This window comes from Cololabis saira, chromosome 20 (genome assembly GCF_033807715.1).
Source record: "Cololabis saira isolate AMF1-May2022 chromosome 20, fColSai1.1, whole genome shotgun sequence".
NCBI lineage: Eukaryota > Metazoa > Chordata > Actinopteri > Beloniformes > Belonidae > Cololabis > Cololabis saira.
In genome coordinates this window covers 37,600,684-37,617,900 of record NC_084606.1, presented here as the reverse complement: position 1 = coordinate 37,617,900, position 17,217 = coordinate 37,600,684, and the positions used below count along the sequence as shown (strand labels likewise).

At 37.2% G+C, this 17,217-nt stretch overlaps 1 protein-coding gene across 1 annotated transcript in view; it reads left to right on the top strand.

The window, feature by feature from the left end:
- Positions 1-16,835, top strand: part of eml3 (EMAP like 3) — a 40,687-nt gene extending 23,852 nt beyond the window's left edge. Inside the window, exons 10-22 of the mRNA XM_061709465.1 lie at positions 218-313; positions 1,134-1,268; positions 1,753-1,891; positions 2,829-2,980; positions 3,770-3,895; positions 4,478-4,609; positions 5,505-5,572; positions 7,595-7,683; positions 8,566-8,663; positions 10,941-11,028; positions 11,446-11,544; positions 13,580-13,710; positions 15,980-16,835. Of these exons, the coding sequence (XP_061565449.1) occupies positions 218-313; positions 1,134-1,268; positions 1,753-1,891; positions 2,829-2,980; positions 3,770-3,895; positions 4,478-4,609; positions 5,505-5,572; positions 7,595-7,683; positions 8,566-8,663; positions 10,941-11,028; positions 11,446-11,544; positions 13,580-13,710; positions 15,980-16,180 (1,554 nt within the window). The 3' untranslated portion in view covers positions 16,181-16,835. The remainder of the gene's footprint in view (positions 1-217; positions 314-1,133; positions 1,269-1,752; positions 1,892-2,828; positions 2,981-3,769; positions 3,896-4,477; positions 4,610-5,504; positions 5,573-7,594; positions 7,684-8,565; positions 8,664-10,940; positions 11,029-11,445; positions 11,545-13,579; positions 13,711-15,979) is intronic.
- Positions 16,836-17,217: the final 382 nt, after the last annotated feature.

Here is a 17,217-nt window from a genome sequence, read left to right as displayed (position 1 = left end):
TCTTTTCTCCCTTCCTTCTTTCTTCCCTTCTTTTCATTCTTCTTTCCCTCCTTCCTTCCTTCCTCCCTTCTTCCCTTCCTCCTTCCTTGACCTGAAGACAGCACAAGGGTTAAAGGGCATCTTCCCCCTCTTACAGTGCTGTGTTTTGTTGTGTAAAGCTGGTATTGTACCGGGATCAGACACGCTCACACTGTTTGCTGTACGTTGGTGTTTGCAGGACTCTGGATTGTTCATGTGCGTCATTGATGACTCTAATGAACACATGTTGTCAGTGTGGGACTGCACGAAGGGAACCAAGCACGCAGAGATTAAGGTAAAGAAAAGACAAAGTCAAGTGCAAATTAATTTAAAAGGATATTTTAATGTTCTGTTTTTGCGTGTTTGAAGTTTCATCATTTGATTTATAAAAAAGCATGAAATCTATATGCCTGCTACTGTGTGTAATTCATGCATGTTGTTGCAATGTTGTCCTTCATTTGCTGTATTATGATGAAAAATAACTTATTTGACAATTTTCACCTGTTTCAAGTAAATTTTCACTTGAAATAAGTAGGAAAATCTGCCAGTGGAACCAGATTTATCTTCTCGTTACAAGCAAAAAAATCTTGTTCCACTGGCAGATTTTTCTACTTATTTCTAGTGAAAATCTACTTGAAACAGGTGAAAATTGTTGTTTTTTCCAGTGATGAGTCTTGTTTTAAGTGTAATGAGATTTATTTTACTAAAATGAGACATTTTAACTAGAAATAAGACAAATATTCTTGTTAAGATTGTGAGTTTTTGCAGTGATCCATGTTACTTATCCTGTGAAGGACAGAGTCATATTGATAAGTTCAGAAAAGTGTTTTTTATTGTTGTGTTTTGATGTAAGTCCAGTGGATATTTAAAGCTTACAGAAGGCTGCATTTAACTGCTGCTATGTCATTCCTGCAGTATTTCTGCAGCTGTTTTGGTCAATGCTATTATTTGTAATATATTATATTATTTTTAATCAGCACAAATTATCTGTCCCCATATGATCAAATCCACCATCCCCCCTGATTTTATTTTACAACTCGAGTACTGCCTATGGGGTAATTACAAATGTGATGTTTGCACATAATGTAGTAGTGTAACATGTGTCTGATGCGTAGAGCACCAACGAGGCCGTGTTTGCCGTGGAGTTCAACCCCAGCGACAGCAGCATCATCATCACGTGTGGGAAATCCCACGTCTACTTCTGGACACTCACTTCAGGACAGTTCACCAAGAAACAAGGCATCTTTGGGGTAAGAAGGTTTTAAGTTTATTCATGGGACTTTATCTTGACAGCATTTTATTTTCACTTCAATTGTCAAAACGTCCTTCGTTGTAATGATTGGAGTACTTTATTCTCGTATTATTACCACTTTATTCTCATAATATTACGACTTTATTCTCGTATTATTACGACTTTATTCTCGTAATATTACGACTTTATTCTCGTAATATTACGACTTTATTCTCATAATATTACGACTTTATTCTCGTAATATTACGACTTTATTCTCGTAATATTACGACTTTATTCTCATAATTTTACGACTTTATTCTCATAATATTATGACTTTATTCTCGTAATTTCCAATTTTTTCTTTTTGTCTTAGTTTGGCCCTAATACTCTGTCGTATAGTTTCAAACATATCAGTTGCATCGGTGTAACAGAACATGCTGAACCTGGACTAACAGTGGATCAAAAATAATGCTGTAAAGAACTTTCTTTGTTGGTTTCAGAAATACAAGAAGCCCAAGTTCATCCAGTGCTTTGTGTTCAGCCTGACTGGAGATGTTCTGACGGGAGACTCTGAGGGAAACATCCTCACCTGGGGCAAGTCTGCTGCAGACACCAAAACGCTGGGGAAAGGAGCCAAAGGTCAGTGCTGGAACCAGGAGGAACATTAACAGGAAGTTTGATTCCATGGCCGTAATCTAGTGTTTTAGGCCTGTAGCCACATGGGTGGCCCTTATGCTGCTCGGGTCAAGGAAGGAAGGAAGGAAGGGAAGAAGGGAGGAGAGAAGGAAGGAAGGAAGGAAGGAAGGAAGGAAGGAAGGAAGGAAGGAAGGAAGGAAGGAAGGAAGGAAGGAAGGAAGGAAGGAAGGAAGGAAGGAAGGAAGGAAGGAAGGAAGGAAGGAAGGAAGGAACAAAAGAAGGAAGGAACAAAAGAAGGAAGGAACAAAAGAAGGAGGAAAGGAGGAAGGAAGGAAGGAAGGATGGAAGGAAGGAAGGAAGGAAGGAAGGAAGGGAGAAAAGAAGGAAGGAAGGAAGGAATGAAGGGAGAAAAGAGGAAGGGAAGAAGGAATGAAGGAAGGAAGGAAGGAAGGAAGGAAGGAAGGAAGGAAGGAAGGAAGGGAAAAAAAGAAGGATGGAAGGAAGGAAGGGAGAAGGAAGGAGAAAGCAGGAGGAAAGAAGGAAGGAAGGGAAAAAAGAAGGAAGGAAGGAAGGAAGGAAGGAAGGAAGGAAGGAAGGAAGGAAGGAAGGAAGGAAAGAAGGAAGGAGAGAGCAGGAGGAAAGAAGGAAGGAAGGAAGGAAGGAAGGAAGGAAGGAAGGAAGGAAGGAAGGAAGGAAGGAAGGAAGGAAGGAAAGAAGGAAGGAGAGAGCAGGAGGAAAGAAGGACAGGAGAATGAGGTCATTTTGACCTGAAGACAGTACCAGGGTTAAATTTGGAGATGAAAAACAACTACGGTATTCTTTGACCTGTGAAAACGTATCATTTACAATATTGACAGCAATAATAACTGCAGTTATCTTTTCATACTAAATCCTTGTTCCAATGTGGTTGTAAGTTAGTTAATCTTTCTTCTTTCCAAAGAGACATACCAGATCATGCGGCAGACCCGGGCCCATGAAGGCAGCGTGTTCACTCTGTGCCCCCTGCAGGGGGGGGCTCTGCTCAGCGGGGGGGGCAAGGACCGCAAGATCATCCGCTGGAGCGCAGACCTGGCCCCCGAGAGGGAGTGTGAGGTAAAACAGGACCGGAAATGTCTCACACCTACATTATTGAAGGGCTGTATTAAGCAGTATTCTACGGTGGGCGACAAGGGCCAAAGGCACTGCAACGGCCTAATGCGTCTCAGTTAAGGAAAACGGCTTCAAGTACAGAAACGATTCATATTCACAAACTCAAAACGAGGTACAAAAAGAGGAACGTGGTGCAAATGAAAAAACCTGCTGCAAAAAACAAAGACAAATGCAGCATCATCAAACGCTGCAAATAGAGAAACGATGCAAAGCACAAAAGGATATAAAACAAGAAACCATCTTCAAAAGAAAATTGTATCGTCTGGTGTAAAATGTAATAAAGAAACGTCTCGTAATGTGCAGCGTTGTACAGTGATATAAACATCGTATATAAATATAGTCAGATAAAAATCACATTACCGTTCCTGCTGTATGTTTAAACCATGGATGTAAACACTGTGGTTCAGTCAGCAGCGCCCCCTGCAGGTTTGGAGCACTTCCGGTTGTAGTGACCGGTTATGAAGCGTTTTCCTTTTGAAGATGGTTTCTTGTTTTATATCTTTTTGTGCTTTGCATCGTTTCTCTATTTGCAGCGTTTGATGATGCTGCATTTGTCTTTGTTTTTTGCAGCACGTTTTTTCATTTGTTTGTGAATTTGAATCGTTTCTGTACTTGAAGCCGTTTTTCCTTAACTGAGACGCATTAGGCCGTTGCAGTGCGTTTGGCCCTTGACGGCCACCGCAGTATTCACCGAAGTGGAAAATAATTAGATTTACACGATTATTTCTCTAGATTCCTGAGAAATTTGGAGCAGTGCGCACGATAGCAGACGTGGACGGGGAGGAGCTTTTGGTTGGAACAACTCGGAATGCCATTCTCCGAGGAACGTTCTCCGACGGTTTTGTGGCGATTGTGCAGGTATGACAGTAATCTGACCCTCTTCTGCAGGAATACTGTTACTCTAGTCTTTACTTCTACATTTACCACTTTCTTCATATTTCTCTTGTTTGGATGAACGGAATAATACTTTATTAAATCCAGGCTGGGACGGGGGCCCTGGGCTGGGACGGGGGCTGAATTCTAAAAAATAAAAATATTTTTTGAAAAAAAAAAAGGATCTGAATTGATTGATTATGCAGGATAACAGTAACATTTTTCTTCACTCAGTTCTTTTACTTTGAATAAATAAAATACATGTTTTCTACATATTGGTACTTTTTTCTGCGTATGCATCAGACCTAAATCACTTCATCACTGCTTTTTATCTGAAATATATTGAGTTGATAGTTTATATGCTATAAAAAAATCCATAAAGAAAGCCTCATTAGAGTGTAATATGTGTTTAATTTGTTTTAAGGTTCCTTATCATGAACCAAAATGGTATTTGTACATTGTGTACTATGTTTCATAAAATAGCTTACAGATGTTTTACCAGAAAAGCTAAAATTTTAAGTTCTATTAGTGTATTTCGTAGATTCACTAACTCACTGTGTGTTCCAGGGTCATGTAGATGAGATGTGGGGCTTGGCCACTCACCCCTCCCAGAACATCTTCCTCACCTGTGGTCATGACAGACAGGTGTGTCTGTGGAAAACGGAGGAGCACCAGTTGGAGTGGAGCATCACCCTGGAGGTAAACGCTCAACCTGGACACTCCTCACCCTTTAACCCAGTCAGACACTCTAAGCCTAACCCTGGAGGTAAACGCTCCACGCTGGACACTCCTCACCCTTTAACCCAGTCAGACATTCTAACCCTAACCCTGGAGGTAAACGCTCCACGCTGGACACTCCTCACTCTTTAACCCAGTCACACTTCTGTTGAACATTCTAACCCTGAAGGCGTTCGTGAGAACCTCACAATGTAGAATGAAAAGTGTCCAATAAATAAGGGATAATGCCCGATGAGGTGAACATTAACATAAATACATGGACAATGCGAGGCGGAGTACGGTTTGCCTCCACGAAGTCCATATATTTATGTTAATGTCACCTGGAAGGGCATTATCCCGCTTATACCACGGTCACTTACCAAAAACATAAATATTAAATCAGTTATTCATGCTTTAGGGATTTTTTTTTCTTTTTATAATATTATGTGCCTAGAATATACATTTTTTGAGATTTTTTTTCTTACTGAATAATGATGCACCTAAGGATATATATATATATATATATATATATATATATATATATATATATATATATATATATTTAAAATCTGGATTCATTTTAGCAATGCAAGACTGAATGTGTGTTGCTGAATGTGTGTGTGTGTGTGTGTGCCTAGAATATACATTTTTTGAGATTTTTTTTCTTACTGAATAATGATGCACCTAAGGATATGTATATATATATATATATATATATATATATATATATATGTATATGTATATGTATATATATATATATATATATATATATATATATATATATATATATATATATATATATATATATTTAAAATCTGGATTCATTTTAGCAATGCAGGACTGAATGTTTGTTGCTGAATGTGTGTGTCTCTGGCAGGACTACGGACTGTGCGCTGATTTCTGCCCTGATGGATCCGTCGTGTCGGTCGGTCTCAGCACAGGGAGGTGAGAAAATCCATCTTTTGAATGCAAATTATCCACAAATATGCAGCATATCTGAGTAATATGAAGTGAACCCACCTTTAACGTCATATGGTTTATCCACCCGTGTGCATGTGCAGAGAGCTCAGCACCTGCAACCTCATGAACTCACAAAAGCTGTTTCCTATGTTCACATACTTTACATTTACAGGACTGTCTCAGAAAATTAGAATATTGTGATAAAGTCCTTTATTTTCTGTAATGCAAAAATGTCATACATTCTGGATTCATTACAAATCAACTGAAATATTGCAAGCCTTTTATTATTTTAATATTGCTAATCATGGCTTACAGCTTAAGAAAACTCAAATATCCTATCTCAAAAAATTAGAATATTCTGGTAATCTTAATCTTAAACTGTAAGCCATTATCAGCAATATTAAAATAATAAAAGGCTGCAATATTTCAGTTGATTTGTAATGAATCCAGAATGTATGACATTTTTGTTTTTGTAATTGCATTACAGAAAATAAAGAACTGTATATCAGAAATATCAATTTAAATGCAATATGAAAAGAAAGGAAAATACAAATAAAAAATGGGGATTCTTGTAAGGAATACAAAAAACATAAAACAAGGCGCTCTAAGAATTAAAAGGTGCATATGAATAACAAAATAAATTAAGCATTTAAATTCACATAAAGGAGCATAAAAAAGGAGAGGAATTATTAAATTACAAATAACAAATAACGAGCAATGTCTAGACTTTTTTGTTTTCTACTCTTTTGAGACATGTGAAAAAAATCTTCAAATAAAACCCCGGAAGGAAGGAGGCTTTACAATTTCTCCATTTGGCACAATGAATATGGTACTTACCCACTAACAAAATTATATTAATATCAGAAACAGAACATTCCAAATCATCCATGAAGAAAAAAATATAGCTTAATTCAAAAGGTGGAACATTATTAATTTTAAGAGATATCCAATTGTGTATGTCTGTCCAGAAACAATGACACAAAGGACATTCATAAAACAAATGATCCAGCGTTTCTTCATCCTTTTTGCAGAAGGAACATTGACTTTACTGTACAAATTTGTGACTTAAAAGAGAATGAGGAAGCTTAAACTAATGACTTTAGAATAAATCAAGGTTACTTTTGTAAATGAGTTGCCGTTCAGCAGGTGTGTTGTCAGCAGAGCTGGTAGAGGAGCCAAAAATTGTACTCAAGTAAAAGTACTGTTACTTCAGAATAATATGACTCAAGTAGAAGTAAAATGTAGTCATCCAAATAATTACCTTAGTAAAAGTAAAATAGTACTTGGTGAAAAAACTACTCAAGTACTGAGTAACTGTTGAGTAACGTCTGATTTATTTTTTTAACACAACCATTCAAACAGACAAAAGTACAAAATAATCATCTTCAGGAAAAATTAAATCAATAAAATAATAAAATAAATTAAAATTAATAAAAAATAGCTTAAATTAAAATAAGCTTAAAGTAAATTAGAGTACTTTAATAAATAATAAAATAAATAAAATAACAGAATAAAAAAAAAATTTCCAGCCTTTGTACTTTTCTTTTTTAACCAGGCAGAACTAGAACAAACATGAACTCATAGAAACTCTGTGTGTGTTTGAGTCTGTGTAAATGTGACAAAAGATGCAAAAACAAACATTTTTCCCAAAGAATCACCCAGTGATGTCATGAGATTGACGCGTACGTGGATAAAAGGGATAAAAGAAAAGTAACAGCTCAACGTAGCCTAATGTAGCGGAGTAAGAGGAACAGTTTCTTCTTCACAAATCTACTCAAGTAAAAGTAAAAAGTATAGTGATTCAAAACTACTCCTAAAAGTACAACATTTCCCAAAACTTACTCAAGTAAATGTAACGGAGTAAATGGAACTCGTTACTACACACATCTGGTTGTTAGTACTGACTGTGTTTACCTGTGTTTACCTGCGTTTACCTGTGTTTACCTGTGTTTACCTGTGTTTACCTGTGTTTACCTGTGTTTACCTGCGTGTCCGTTCCCCTGACAGGTGGGTGGTGCTGGACCTGCTCACCATGGAGCAGATTTCTGAATCCACTGACGGGAACGAACAGCTCTCTGTCATCAGATATTCACCGGGTCAGTCAACGCTTTTCTCACACTTCTTTTTACTAGAGTTATCACAGCGAGAATGTATTATAGAAAAACTCATGGGGACTTTGCAGGAGATGAAAGTGAAACTCAGAGTTGTAGTCGTAGTTAAAGAAACCATTTCTATGTCAATCTTGGGTTTCTTTCTGTCAGTCTTTTCCAATGCCAAGGATTGATACTTATACAGGACTGTCTCAGAAAATTAGAATATTGTGATAAAGTTCTTTATTTTCTGTAATGCAATAAAAAAATCTAAAATGTCATACATTCTGGATTCATTACAAATCAACTGAAATATTACAAGCCTTTTATTATTTTAATATTGCTGATTATGGCTTACAGTTTAAGATTTTTTATCACAATATTCTAATTTTCTGAGACAGTCCTGTATGTTAAAGCAAGAAAAAACTTGTTTTTCATAATAGGTCCCCTTTAACAATTTCTTCATATTTTTTCTATCATGATGAAAACATTGGGTATTTTTATTTTTATGTATCATTATTTCTTTTTACTGTTAGAAAGTGTTAGTTGTTTATTTTTATTATTATTATTATTATTATTATTATTATTATTATTATTATTATTATTATTATTATTATTATTATTATTATTATTATTATTATTATCTCAGAAATTCATAATTAGAACATGAGACATTGGGCAACATTTCCATGAAGTCATTCATTTATGACACCACAATTAACAAATATCAAACCAACTTTTACATCAATTTTTTGAATAGGTAATCATTTACATGAAACACATGACACATGAAACAGAAAGAGAGGAAGAGTGGCAGCTGCAAAGGTTTAAAAGCTGTTCCCCAGCGCGGTGGAAACCCCTGTAACTGTGTGAATCTTGTCTTTTCAGACGGAAGCTTTCTAGCTGTTGGATCTCATGACAACTTTATCTACATCTACAATGTGACGGAGAGCGGCCGCCGCTACACCCGCACTGGCAAGTGTAATGTGAGTGGATTATCCAATCCTTTCATTTTTGTGAACTTTCTTTGATTTTAGTTTCTTCATGAACTTAGCAAAGGTTGTCACCAGTTCCAAATACATAATAGATCATGTACTGATTTGCTGATTATGGCTTACAGTTTAAGATTAAGATTCCCAGAATATTCAAATTTTTATATTTGAGTATATTTGAATATTTGAGTTTTCTATGGGGTTGAGATCTGGAGACTGGCTGGACCACTCCAGGAATTTACAGAGGAATTTACCAATTAACTCAGTAAAAATCCTACAATGTTATTTCCTGGATTCTTCTGGACTCTCCCTCATTTAGTCTCTCATAGTTGAGATAAACCTATGATGGAAATTACAGGCCTCTCTCATCTTTTTAAGTGGGAGAACTTGGGAATTAGACACCCCCCCCCCCCATAAACCATGCACTAAGGCTATGGAGTAGGGCTGGGCGATATATCGAGATTTTAATATATATCGATATATTTTCAAACGCGATATGGTATGAGACAATATCGTTTATATCAATATAGCTTTTTTTTTTTATTATTTTTAATGATTTTGATATAGCTTATTTTGTGACAAATTGACTTGAATGTTTTATTTGAGATTTGCACAAATGTTTTGTTATTTGCACAACTGTCAACCTCAGTGGAAAAGTCTGCCTGTTACTGTCTACATTGTATTAATTGCACAGTGTATTTTAATTTAATTGTTATGCTGGAAAGGGATATTTGTTTTATTTTATTCAAGAAGCATTTTTATTCTATATATGCAGGCAGTTTATTTTTATTTCATTTGTTTTATACATTTTGATATTGTGCAGACCTCTGTTAATAAAGGAACCTGTGTGACATTTGGCACGAGGCTTTGGATTAAAACTGTTTTTTTAAGAGTTTGCCTCAGAAAAAAATGAAGCTAACAGAGATGCTAACAGAGATGCTATGCTATAATGATTTGGGGGAAACCCCAATTATGGCACAGAAAAAACATCGATATATATCGAGTATCGCCATTCAGCTAGAAAATATTGAGATATGACTTTTGGTCCATATCACCCAGCCCTACTATGGAGGTAGATTTCCATCTCAAACATGTCTGACCAATGGGGAAGCATGATCCGCCCACTGCAGGATGTTTGTGTCAAAATGATTCAATAAAAAAAAGAAAAACTTTTTTCACTTCAATCAAAAAAAAAAAACCTTCAAATTGAAAAAAATATTTTAAATAAAAAAAAAGTGTTCAAATGCAATTTTTTGGGTCTCAAATATTTTTTTGCATTCAAACACATTTGATTAAAAACGTTTTTTTTATTGAAGTGATTTTTTTTTTCATTGAAAATATTTTTTTCTTTTTGAAGCAACTTCTTTTTTGATTAAATGATAAAGACACAAATGTCCTACCCATAAAAGAAAACATTTCCAATAAAAAAAAAACAGTGTTCAAATGCATTTTTCTGAGTCTCAAATATTTGTTTACATTCAAACCTTTTTTTATTTAAATCTTTTTTTTGATTGAAGTGAATTTTTTTTAATTGAAAATATATTTTTTGATTGAAGTAATCTTTTTTTTTTTATTGAATAATTAAGACACAAATCTACCTCCATATAAGGCCTCCCTCTCCATCTGAGCTGCTGACTAACTTCCTGTTGGTTCCTCCCAATAATATGATGTTCTCTGCAGCAGATTGATTGATTGATTGATTGATTGATTGATTGATTGATTGATTGATTGATTGATTGATTGATTGATTGATTGATTGATTGATTGATTTTAAATTACATCTACAAATCAGATAGAAAACTAAAAATATGGGGAGGCAGGGTGGTAAATTGAGTCTTATTAAAGGAGCTTGAGGCAGGATTGAGGCAGGATTTATGAAAAAGATTCATATACGTTATAAGTTTTTTATACGTTATACGTTATAAATTTTCTAGTAATAATGTCAGATGAAGTGTTCCAAACCAAAAAGAATGATCCTCTAGTGTATCTCTCCGTTGCCTTGAACAGGCTGTTGCTGCAAAATGTGCTGCAATTCGGGCCCAAATTTCCCGCGCTGGGCTGCATGCACAGACGCTGCATGCACGTTCTCCCCGTTCTCCCGTGCCGGCTTCACTGTTGGCTGCAGTACCCCCGACGGCCGTCGTGGTGAAGGGTGGCGCTAGAGAGTCTCATTTCTTAAAAGGAGTCTCATGCTCCTTTAAGAAAGAAAGATGCTGAATAAACTAAGTGTTGTGTTTATTGTCCCACTGATCTCTTCGTCTGTCCCATCAGGGACACTCCAGCTTCATCACTCACCTGGACTGGTCCAAGGACGGGAAGTACATCATGTCTAATTCAGGAGACTATGAGATTCTTTACTGTAAGTTACAATCCAGAACTCTGCAAATATTAGTGAACATACTTTCCATCAATTATAGCTGTTTTGTGTGTATGAGAAATAAATAGTGAATGGTCCTCAGTTATAAATGATGCTTAACATGATCTCATCATCAAATGTTTTACATTTTACCTGCAGTAAAAATGAAAACTTCAATATTTGATTTGAGCAACTTTTGTTATGAGAAAAAGAAGACTTTAATTCTCTATGAAACAACTTTTCAAGGTGTTTGGGAGAAATGTAAACAACTATGTGCATTTTAGGCTGTTTCAGGGTTTAATTTGAGAATCAGATGGATAAGAAAATTTTTGGAATGTACCGGTACCTGTAAATGTTTTTTTGCACTGAAACCCTCACCGTGACCGCTGATCAATGTTTGGTGATGAATATTCTCCACAGGGGACATTGCAGCAGGATGTAAGCTGCTGAGAAACCGCTTTGAGAGTAAAGACAGAGAATGGGCTTCGTATACGTGTGTGCTGGGTTTCCATGTCATGGGTGAGAAATATCACACAATATTTTTGTCATCTCACTGACTGTGTTTCCATGCATCAATAACTCTTTTAAAACCCGGATATTGGTAATAACCCGAATTTGCACGGCCATGTAAACACCAATAACCCGAATTTTGACTGTCAAAGTTCAGGTTATTGCTAATATTCCGGTTACTGAAACATTGGGAATATTCCGTTTACATGGTGATTAATCATTTGGGATATCTGGATCAAACCAGCGACGCACAGAGAACGTGATGACGCAATTCCCGTCATTTCCGCTTCTTCTTCCTGTATCCAAATTCAAAACAAATGCTGCTTCGCACAACTTTTCTCTCACCTTCTTGTAAATCTTCTATCCCGGTACTTTCTACCATCTACAAATGCAGAAATGTTCATATCCTTCATTACATTTATGAAGTGATTAGTCTCCTCCTGGTCTTGGTTTCTCCGTGTTTAGAAGAACTTCCTGGACTCAAAAGACCAGGATTCCTTGTGAACAGAGCATGTGCAGAAAACAAATTCCTGTTCCGTTTGATGGAGATATTCCGTTTGGTGTTTACATGACCCAATATTCAGGTTTTAAAAGGAGTAACCCAGGGCTCATATTCAGGTTATTAACCCTTGTACTGTCTTTGGGTCAGAATGACCTAATTCTCCTGTTCCTTCTTTCCTCCTGCTCTCTTCTTCCTTCTCCCTTCCTCTTTTCTCCCTCCCTTCCTTCTTTTCTCACCTCGTACATTCTTTCCTTGTTTTCTCCTTTCCTTCCTTCCTTCCTTCCTTCCTTCCTTCCTTCCTTCCTTCCTTCCTTCCTTCCTTCCTTCCTTCTTTCCTCCCTTCTTTCCTTCTTTTTTCCCTTCCTCCCTTCCTTCCTTCCTTCTTTTTTCCCTTCCTCCCTTCCTCCCTTCCTTCCTTCCTTCCTTCTTTCCTCACTTCCTTCCTTCCTTCCTTCCTTCCTTCCTTCCTTCCTTCCTTCCTTCCTTCCTTCTTTCCTTACTTCCTCCCTTCTTTCCTCCCTTCTTTCCTTCTTTTTTCCCTTCCTCCCTTCTTTCCTTCCTTCCTTCCTTCCTTCCTTCCTTCCTTCCTTCCTTCCTTCCTTCCTTCCTTCCTTCCTTCTTTCCTCCCTTCTTTCCTTCTTTTTTCCCTTCCTCCCTTCTTTCCTTCCTTCTTTTCCTTCCTTCCTCCCTTCTTTCCTTCCTTCTTTCCTCCCTTCCTTCCTTCTTTTCTCCCTTCTTTTCCTTCCTTCCTTCCTTCTTTTTTCCCTTCCTTTTTTCCTCACTTCCTTCTTTCCTTCCTTCTTTTTTCCCTTCCTTCCTTCTTTCCTCTCTTCTTTCCTTCCTTCCTTCTTTTTTCCCTTCCTTCCTTCTTTTCTTCCTTCCTTCTTTCCTCCCTTCTTCCCTTCCTCCTTCCTCGACCTGAAGACAGTACAAGGGTTAAAAACCAGTATATGAGCAGGTTATTCAGGTTATTTAAAGGGGTTATTGGTGTTTACATGGCCGTGCAAATTCAGGTTATTTCCAATATTCAGGTTTTAAAAGAGTTATTGATGCTGGAAACACAGTCGGTGTTTGACATGAGCGGTCTGGAGCTGAGCTTGTATTTTATGTTTGTGTATCAGGGGTGTGGTTGGAGGCTCTGACTTGTGTTTGTGTTTGTGTATCAGGGGTGTGGTTGGAGGGTCTGACTTGTATTTTATGTTTTTGGTGTCAGGGGTGTGGTTGGAGGCTCTGACTTGTGTTTGTATTTGTGTATCAGGGGTGTGGTTGGAGGGCTCTGACTTGTGTTTGTGTTTGTGTATCAGGGGTGTGGTTGGAGGCTCTGACTTGTATTTGTGTGTTTGTGTGGTTCAGGGGTGTGGTTGGAGGGTCTGACTTGTATTTTATGTTTTTGGTGTTAGGGGTGTGGTTGGAGGCTCTGACTTGTATTTTATGTTTTTGGTATCAGGGGTGTGGTTGGAGGCTCTGACTTGTATTTTATGTTTTTGGTGTTAGGGGTGTGGTTGGAGGGCTCTGACTTGTATTTTATGTTTTTGGTGTTAGGGGTGTGGTTGGAGGGCTCTGACGGCACGGACATCAACGCCCTGTGCCGCTCCCACAGTGAGACGGTGGTGGCCGTGGCCGACGACTTCTGTAAGGTCCATCTCTTCCAGTATCCATGTCCCAAACCCAAGGTGAGTCTCTTTTACATCAACACCTTTTCTTGTTGCTGTCACTTTTTATTACTATTAGGGCTGTCAGTTTAGCGCATTAATTAGATTAATTAATTACGCTTCTAATTAACGCCTTATGAAAATTAACGCAATTAATTATGAGTGGCAAAATGTGCGAGTATTTTAAATTTGTCCCATTGAGGGACCCGTAGGCCACTTGGCAGTGACAGGTCACTTCCCTCCTGCTGCTATACCAGGGGTCGGCAACCCAAAATGTTGAAAGAGCCATATTGGACCAAAAACACAAAAAACAAATATGTCTGGAGCCGCAAAAAATGAAAAGTCTTGTATAAACCTTAGAATGAAGGCGAAATGTCGAGAAAAAAGTTGAAAAGTCGAGAGAAAAAAGTCGAAATTTCGAGAAAAAAGTTGAAATGTCGAGGAAATAGTCAAAATTTAAAGAAAAAAGTCGAAATGTCGAAATGTTGAGAAAAAAGTCAAAAAGTCGAGAAAAAGGTCAAAATTTTGAGAAAAAAGTCGAAATGTCAAGGAAAAGGTCGTAATGTCGAGAAAAAAGTCGAAATGACAAGATTAAAAAGGAAAGGAAAAAAAGAAGAAAAATAAGAGAAAAAAAAGGAAAACAAGAGGAAAAAAAAGGAACAAAAAGGTCAAACATTTTTGAAAAAGCTCCAGGAGCCATTAGGGTGGTGCTAAAGAGCTCTAGAGCCGCGGGTTGCCGACCCCTGGTCTAGTCAAACTAACAAAGCAGTGACAGACCTGGACGACTCAGCAAATCTTTGCTGGGCCTTTGAACGACAAGTGTATGTATAAAAAGAAAGAAGACGGGACTATCAACAAGAACGCAGTGATTTGTACATTTGGTAAAGAAGAATGTTCCTATCAGCGGAGCTGCTCCAGCCTGAATTATCATTTAAACGCTAAACATGTCCGGACCAGTTCCACTGTAAACGTTACAGCTACTAGTACTTGAATTGCTGTATTGAGTCAGCTTTAGTTTTCATTTTGAATTGAGAGTCTGCTTAAGTGAATATTTGAGACTCAGCCTTATTTTATTTCTGAATTTTATTTATTTAACTGTATTTGCATTGCATTTTTGAATAATGCACCTAATTGGTTTGCTGATATGCTTGAGCTTTTTTTTTTAATTTCATTTATGAAACACTTCACCAATAAAAACGTGGATTTTAAATCTTCTCTTCTTAGTGTATTCAATTGATTAGTCATGCACTGCAATCTTGCAATGTCCTAGAATTCTAATTCTTTATTTGGGAACCTTTAGCAGATATGAGATTAAAATGCGATTAATTAGATTAATTAATTATAAATCCTGTAACTAATTCTATTAATTTTTTAATCGCCTAAAAGCACGAATTACTATCTATTAAAATATCCTATCATTTAGATGCAGTTGTAATAACAGTATGAGAACTGACTGTTGAAAACTTGCTCTGAGTACTGAGTACTTATTCAGTATCCTCTTCAACTTTCCATATCAGAAATCCTGTAGAAATACCGTAATGTACAGGACTGTCTCAGAAAATTAGAATATTGGGATAAAGTTCTTTATTTTCTGTAATTTAAAAAAACAAAAATGTCATACATTCTGGATTCATTACAAATCAACTGAAATATTGCAAGACTTTTATTATTTTAATATTGCTGATTATGGTTTACAGTTTAAGATTAAGATTCCCAGAATATTCTAATTTTTTGAGATAGGATATTTGAGTTTTCTTAAACTGTAAGCCATGATCAGCAAAAACAAATATGTCTGGAGCCGCAAAAAATGAAAAGTCTTGTATCAGCCTTAGAATCAAGGCGAAATGTCGAAAAAAAAGTCGAAATGTCGAGAAAAACTTTGAAATGTCGAGATTAAAAAGGAAAGGAAAAAGGAAGAAAAAAAGAGAAAAAAATGAGAAAAAAAAGAAGAAAAAAATGTATTTTAATATTGCTGATTAAGATTCCCAGAATATTCAAATTTTTTGAGATTGGTTATTTGAGTTTTCTTAAGCTGTAAGCCATGATCAGCAATATTAAAATAATAAAAGGCTTGCAATATTTCAGTTGATTTGTAATGAATCCAGAATGTATGACATTTTTGTTTTTGTAATTGCATTACAGAAAATCACAATATTCATATTTTCTGAGACAGTCCTGTAGATGGTTCCAACATGTTTATCCCACTCTGTAAGGAAACAGAATCAGGTTCATATTAACTTTATTACAGGGATCTTTTTATCTTGTTTTTTCTCCCCCCATTCCTCCACAGGCCCCCAGCCACAAGTACGAGGGCCACGGGAGCCACGTCACCAACGTTTGCTTCACCCACTGTGACTCTCACCTCCTGTCCATGGGCGGGAAGGACACGTGCATCCTGCAGTGGAGGGTGACGGGAGGCAGCAGGGAGAGACGGGCCTCGGCCTCGTCCACCTCCACCTCCACCAGCTCTCCAGAACCTTCCACAAGCTAGAAACTGCTTCTTTTTTTTAACTTTAAAGGCAGCAGAGCCTGTTCCCTTCTAGCCGCTGAGGTGTACATCAGTTATTGGCTTAGTTTGCCTTCTGCTATGTCAGTTTTATGTTGAGAGGGGGACCAAACTCATTTTCATTTTGGTCATGAAGATCATGAATGACCTCAAGGGGCCGGTTGTGGCGGTTTTTAAGGTTGCTGCCTGATGGACAATGGATACTTTGATTAGACAAGATGTGTTGGCTTTTTTATGTATCTAATTGCTGTGTTGTTCAACCCTGGCCCTCAGGGCTCACTGTCGTGCATGTTTTAGATGTTGCTCTGATTCAAATAACTGGATCAACTTATCACGGAGATCTTCACAAGTCTATCAATGGTCCTCAGATTTGAGCCAGGTGATGGGCTTGAAGAACACTGATCTAGTGCAACAAATCTACCAAGACTAGTAGGTCGTCACTAGGTGCCGGTGTTGCACCATAAACCCTGAGCTGAAGCTGCGCTTAATCCCAGAAAACAAGGACCAGAAGAATCCTGTTAGTTGAAATTGCACCTCGAAGGTCACGACCCAATCTATTACCGTATTGGCACGAATATAAGACGGTGTATTTTGCATTGAAATAAGACTGAAAAAGTGGGGGTCGTCTTACATTCGGGGTCTAGACCAGGGGTCGGCAACCCGCGGCTCTAGATCCGCATGCGGCTCTTTAGCGCCGCCCTAGTGGCTCCTGGAGCTTTTTCAAAAATGTTTGACCTTTTTTTTTTCCTTTTTTTCTTCTTTTCTTCTTCTTTTTTTCCTTTTTTCTTCTTTTTTCCCCTTTTTTCTCTTTTTTCATTTTTTTCTCTTTTTTTCTTCTTTTTTCCTTTTTTCTTTTTTCTTCTTTTTTTCCTTTTTAATCTCCACATTTCGACTTTTTTCTCCACATTTCAACTTTTTTCTCAAAGTGCATAATGAAAAAAGAAAAACTTCCCCCAATTATAACTAATATAGAAACATGCAGCATGTGTTGCCTTCATTCTAAGGCTTATACAAGACTTTTC